The sequence below is a fragment of the Merops nubicus genome, unplaced genomic scaffold (genome assembly GCF_000691845.1).
Source record: "Merops nubicus isolate BGI_N331 unplaced genomic scaffold, ASM69184v1 scaffold42390, whole genome shotgun sequence".
In the NCBI taxonomy this organism is placed as follows: Eukaryota; Metazoa; Chordata; class Aves; order Coraciiformes; family Meropidae; genus Merops; species Merops nubicus.
The window spans coordinates 624-7,322 of record NW_008582968.1 but is presented as its reverse complement, the minus strand read 5'-3'; the positions used below and the strand labels follow the sequence as shown (position 1 = coordinate 7,322).

The 6,699-nt window shown below is 41.8% G+C and overlaps 1 protein-coding gene across 1 annotated transcript; it reads left to right on the top strand.

Moving 5' to 3' along the window:
* Positions 1 to 106: 106 nt before the first annotated feature.
* Positions 107 to 5,812, top strand: DTX3L (deltex 3 like, E3 ubiquitin ligase; the record flags this gene model as incomplete). Its single annotated transcript, XM_008939243.1, has 4 exons — positions 107 to 327; positions 2,205 to 3,746; positions 4,365 to 4,582; positions 5,743 to 5,812. Coding segments are annotated over 4 exons (2,051 nt in total), but the record flags the coding sequence as incomplete, so codon positions are not given.
* Between the last annotated feature and the right edge of the window lie 887 nt (positions 5,813 to 6,699).

Sequence of the window (6,699 nt, the reverse complement as noted above, 5' to 3'; positions counted from 1 at the left end):
TGCACCCCCGGGGAGCGTGGGCGAGGGGCGGGGGGTCTTTGCACCGCTCGGAGCCGTCGGGTTTCCCGGTGTCTTTATCGGCTTCGTCTCTCTCAAATGATTGCAGATAAGAGGAGCGTGGAGTCCCGCACGGATCACGTCTTGGAAACTGGGGACAGATGCCTCAGGATAGTCATCCAGAAGGGAGAAGGTGCCCTGAGCAAGAGCCCGCTTACGGAGCAGGCCTCCCCCGGCTCCTCCATCCCTTCCAGCGCTTCCCCGCCTCAGCAGGAGCCGCAGGCAGCCAGAGGCCATGGAGACAAGGCAAGAGAAGGCATTACCGACAAGGTACTTCAGGAGACACAGTAACAAGCAGTGTCACGACCTCCCTGCTTGTAGTTTTACGAACCCTTTGCGTTGCTTTATGTGGCACTTAAATATTTCATGCCAAACAAATATCAGTTATGCTACCTGAGTCAGTAAAATGGGGCGGGGAGTGACGTTTGGGTGGTGGACTGGAGGTCATTCACACCTGTTAACAGGCAGCATGTTCTGTAGCATGGCTTTGGCACGAGCCAACCAGTGCTCCCCAAAGTGGCACCCTGGCAGCTTGCGGGGGATAGTTTGCACCAAGGACTGCTCCCAAAATGTGGAAAAATTCTGTGAGATTTGGATCCCTTCCTGCTGCTCAGACCTCTCACAGTATATCACCATGTTTCCCACCTTCAGACAGCCCTAATTACTTCCATCCCTTACCTCGGTGTTAAAAAATCTGCACTGATGTGATGTAGCACAGCAAACGTTATCTCGGACACTTGGAACTAAAAGTCATGCAGCAGAGGTCAGCTGTGTGTGAGGGACATGGGGCAGGGCCAGGCTACATGTTACAGGATGTGGATGTGGCTCTGCCACGACACTGGTGTGTGGCCCAGAGTGGTAGCAGAGATGCAGCTTTTGAGGTATTGCATGTGCTAATGCAGAGGTTATCTGACATCTGTAGCCAAATACTGCAAATTTCCCTATCCTTCTGTCTGTGGAAAGCAGAGATGGGAATATGCTTGCTATAATTATTTTTCAGAATCTTGTTGTCTTGGGAAATGTTTGAAAGAAAGATAGGAGAAAACCAGAACATCTAGTATAACTAAAGAACAATGTAATATGACTTATATGTGCTGTTCAAACACATTGTCTCTGTCACCGGACACTAATGGGACAGAGAGGTTCTTTTGGGGATCCTTAGCAGAATGATGGTGGCACTAAGTTGCAATTAAAATTAAAGTTTTGTGGTTTTTTTTTAACAGGATTTTATGATTAGCATAGCATAGAATTAATGATCAGAATAGCACAAGATTCCTACAAGCAGGATCAGTGTAGTACAGTTTCATAAGTAGTGTAGCACTGAATTTTCTAGCACAGCTTAGTTTATGGTTTCTAATCACCTGAACCTTCTGCAGATTATGTCAAATTTTAATAGTCGGCTTGTCGTACCATTACCAGTCATAATCTAGATTAAAAAAAAACACGCAAAAGAATATGAGTCATTCATTCAGTCTCCCAAGGAAGGTGAAGGTGTCCCTGGCCCTCAGGGGATCACGTCTCGCTGTCCAGCGGCAGCTCAGGCTCCATGTGATGCTGCAGACAGTGCTGTGTGGGCTCTGACGCTTCCCTGTCCTATGCCGGGCTCCTCACCACCCAGCTGGCAGGGTGCCTGGGGCCTTCAAGGCCAGTAAGGAGGGGAGTAGTCTGCATTGTGCCCAGGAACCTTGTGGATGATAGGGAAGGGAAGAAGAAATCTCTTTGCTTCCTCTGCTTGGTGCAGAGGATGTCCCAGGCATGATAGTGAGGGGAAAAGGGACTGATAGGTGACCAGCTCAGGCACAGAGAGTGGCCCTTTGCCTTATGAAATGGGGTCAGTTACACGAACCATGTTACCCAGGGTCAGGTATGGGTCACAGCCTCAAACTGAGTAGCCAAGTTGCTGTCTCCCTGCAACACTGAGGACATTAACAAAACTAATCTTTGCTGCTGGTTCAGAAGCAGATTTCTTTACTTATGTGTGTGTAAGGTGGGTATACGTGACATAAAGGAAACTGTGTGCAGATGTGTCGATAGTGGTCTGGCCCTGCTGACGTGTACAGAGCTTTTCCTTACTCAAAATGTAGAAGCAGCAAGCAGAGAGCCTTAGAAAAAAAACAAATATTGGTATCTTCTTCTCTTCTCTTTAGATATTTCTTACAGTATCTGCAACTTTGAACACCAGTATGTTCACTGAACGGGACAGGGAGAAAATTACTATTATATGTCCAAATTTAAAAAGAGAAAGAAATCCTGGTGTCCATGGCTCTGAGAAACTGACAGGAGATTTTACAGATATTGAAAAAGCTTATCACTACTTTAAGGATATCCTTGAAGACAGTGGCCCAAACCCTCATCTTTCACATTCTGAAAGTAAGACTGGTTTAAAGGATGAAAATGATCTGAATACTGAAGAAATGAATGAGCTTACAGTTCCATCAGCTCTCTATGAGTATTTCAGTCATGCCTGCAAAGAACAAATCCAAGTGCTGCATCAGCGTTTTGGAGTGCGTATCAGAAGTGAAGATCATAGCAGCGGAAATACGTCAATATGCTTCACTGCTGATAAAAGTCCTGCATCAATACAAGAAGCTAACGATTTTTTTATCAGAGTTTTTCAGAAAAGTGTAGAAAATCTGAAACAGGAAAAAATTCCCCTAGCAAAGAGTTACACATTAAATGAGACAATAATGAAATTAAATACTAGATTTAGTAACCTTCTTGCCAAAGAGGAAGAGAAACAGTTGCTACTCCGAGGTCCAGCAACTGAGATTTTAGCTGCCAAAAAATTTCTAGCAGAGGAAGGGGAGAAAAGCCAAGCTGAAAAGAATGTGAAAATATCATCTGAACTGTACAAATACAGGAATGGAATTGCAGTTGATGCTTCCGTGTTTAAATTGTTAGAAACAATATTGAGCAAAGAAATTGAAGACATTAAAGACAAATTTGATACAATAATAGAAAAGAAAGATAGTTCATGTGGCCAGAATATGCTCATAATATTTAGGCCTAGGATCGAAACTCCTGATATGTCTTCACATGCTACTGAAAGTTTCATCAGTGCATTTCAGAGTGCCTTTGCAATGTTAAGAGAAACTCTCATCAGCTCAAAGCTGTCAGAAGATCAGAAGAAAAGATTAAATATGCTGCTTAGTGGAAAACAATTGGAAGACCTGCATGTAAAACTCAAGAAGAAGAAAGACAAATTCATCTTAAGTGGTTTACCAAACCATCTTTCTGCTGCTGAAAAGCACATCATGAATCTTCTGAGCATAGAAGACTCAGCACAAACTAAAACCAAGATGCCCTTGTCCTCTGTTCACAGGTATCAAGAAGCTACAGGAGCATTTGAGAAGAAATACAACAACAGACAAAAGCATAATCTTTCTTCTGAAGGACAGAGTAAGGCAAAAACAGAAGAAGAGAACAAATATATGTGTCCAATTTGCATGGAGACAATTAATGATAAAAAAATACTGAGAAAGTGCAATCATGCCTTTTGCAGAAGTTGCATCAACCAAGCCATGAGTTATAAGAATGCCTGTCCTCTTTGTAACACTGTCTATGGGCTCCTGGAAGGAGACCAGCCAGAGGGAACCATGTCAACTAGGGTAGAACACTCAGCTCTCCCTGGTTATCCCAACTGTGGCACTATTGTGATTACATACACTATCTACAGTGGCATTCAAACTGTAAGTATATTTAAAGATTCATAAAAGATATTTTTCCCACAACAAAACCAATAGTGAATATACCATTAAATATTTTTCTGTCATTTTAATCCATGTCCAGGAGAGATATGTCTTTGTTCCGTACAAATTCAATATTTTTGGATGTGATTAAGTAGTATAGTAGTAATTAAATAACCAATTGATAGCCCTCCATTTTATATCATATGAACAAAAGTTTGCTAATACAGTGAGGCTTCTCTGAGGTGTTCTCCTGCCTGCTGACAGCAGAGGAAAAAAATAAATAGTGGGCTGGCTTGTAAAGTTCCCAGGTGAGAGATCAGCTCATGTCATGTGCTTAGAGTCCCAACTAGGACTGAAAATGGGATAAAAGAAAAAGTCAGGGGTGGGGTGACATGCATGTGGGAGAGCAAAGAGGAAAAACCAAATTTAACAATGGGTGCCGAAGCGATGACAAGAAAATGTGAATGAGACACATATAAACTACCTCAAAACCAGTCATCAATCATGCTATGTCCTTCTGAATCACAGACGGGATAAAAGGTATTATGAAAGCTGGGATATACTTTCAGAGCATTTATCATATACAATGTGGCTTGGTTTTGTTCTTCTACAAAATAGAGAAACCACCCAAACCCAGGGAGACCTTATGCTGGAACTACACGAAGAGCATATTTACCTGACAACAGGGAAGGGCAAGAAATTCTGCAGCTCCTCAGAAAAGCCTTTGACCAAAAATTGATTTTCACGGTGGGGCAGTCACATACTACTGGTGTGCAAGATGTCATCACGTGGAATGATATCCACCACAAAACTGCCACGACTGGAGGACCTACTAAGTGAGTAGTCTTCTCTTTATGTAATTTTATTGCTACTCAGATGTTTCAGGAAGGGTACCCTGAATATTTTTCACATTAGAGCTTTTGGACTTTGTCACTAACAAAGGGACTGTGGAACACTCTATGTATCCAGACTTGAATCACCCTCACCAATCTGGTCAGTTGCAACAAGGGTGAGCTTCATCTTCTGTTGCTCCTCAGGCCAATCATTCACCAGTGAGTTGTGTAAAGCACCTACTCAGTTAGTAGCTGCTCTGAGTAGAAACTACTAGTACGGCATGAGCTGGCTGAGCCCGTCAGGCAGCGAAGTGTGGGGCAGACCTGGCCCTGCCCCAGTTACCTCTTACGTGGATCGTTATTTCCTCAACGTATCATGGTCTTCTGGTCATGACCACTGTGTTCCACCCCTTAGTGCACATACAACTGACCATTCCTAAAGATATGAGGAACTACAGATTACATCAGTAAACAGGGAAAACCTGGAAAAAAAGTCTTAAGGAGCCAGAAGGGAGGCCTGGAACAGTGCTTTCAAGCTTGTTGCAGCTTCCCATGGGCAGGTGTCTTCCTGGAAGCTCTAAAGATTTGTGTCTAGATCCTCCTTCCTGGGCTGGGATCATAAAAGAGTTCTTTAAAAGATACCTTTCTGCCCACACCTAAATGCTCTTCCTCATTACCATTGGCTTCATACTCACTTCATACACTTACTTCTTCATACACTTACTTCTTCATACACTTACTTCTTCATACACTTACTTCTTCATACACTTACTTCTTCATGCACACTACTTAAAATCCAGAGGTGCCATTACATTCTTATTTTGAATGCTCACTTGAACACACTTCAGGTCTGATTTTTAGAAAGATGCATACTTAAGCACCCCATCATTTTCAGGTAAGTCTGCAGCTTTGAAAATCAGTTCTTAGCTTGCCCAATCAAATTCAACAATTTCTTAAGATTTATCTTTAAATCTTTTAAATCTTTAATTTATCTGTCTGTACCACCTCTCTGACTTGCAAAACAGGGTCTGTTTTCTCTGTAGAGTAAGAAGTGTGTAACACTTGTAAAGTGCTTGAAGAGAATTTGATGAGAAGGTTCTGTAGGACTGTCAAGTGCTTCACTGCAGAAGTAGCCCAAGTGATTCTTTTTCTTCTTCTTGTAGTTTTGGTTACCCTGATCCTGACTATCTGCAACGGGTTCGGACAGAACTGAAAACAAAAGGAATTGAATAAAGAAATGTATCAACTGTCAACTCTTCAGTGTAATAACAGAACACGTAGTGGTTAATTTACTATGCAAACACTAAGAAGAAAGAAGTTACTTTGATCAACTGCTGGACTTAAATCACTTGTATTTTGCAGTCAGCTAAGAAAAATAATGGGTTTTTTTTATCAAATGATAAGTGTTCTTTTTACACATCATTTATTTCTGTGAATAATGCTTCCCTATTATGTGTAGCCTTTACAGAAATGGGTTTTTTGAGTGCAGCATCAGTACACATCACCCTCATTGAATATCAAACTATGTATCTGATTTTACCAGTGAACCCAATCAGCACTCTTCCCCAGAAGTCTTCAGTCTGGCCACCAAAACCGATAGATGCACTACTAGCTTTTATTTGATCAAACCCTTAACTTTAGCTTCATTTTGTGATGTCTGCCATCGTGGATAGCACCGTGTAGCCCATCTGCTGGAAAATTTCTATGCAGCTGTTGTAGTATCAGCTGTGATCAGGCTGTAATCTTTTGCTTCTTTTCAGGGTAGAAATGGCATTAGGTGGTTTGGGGTTTATACACGAAATTTGCCTCGATAGTGTCTGAGGAGTTACGTGGATGTTGTTGTCTTAAGTACAACTTTTAAGTCAGCTTTGCAACTAGAAAACTATATTCTTCCCATTGCTTCTGATAGATGGTGTAAATTGTATCATAAAGATACTATGTTGCTACTCTGCACTAACTAGCCTGCTAATTGTCGTGGTGTGAAACAAATAGCTTTCACTTAGAGCAGCCCTGATTGTTGGCAAGTTAAACCTTGTTAGGCTATTGAATGTAATTAATAAAATATTACAATCCCATCTGTGGAGTTCTGTATTCTTCTGGACAGGATTTTCGTCCTGTTT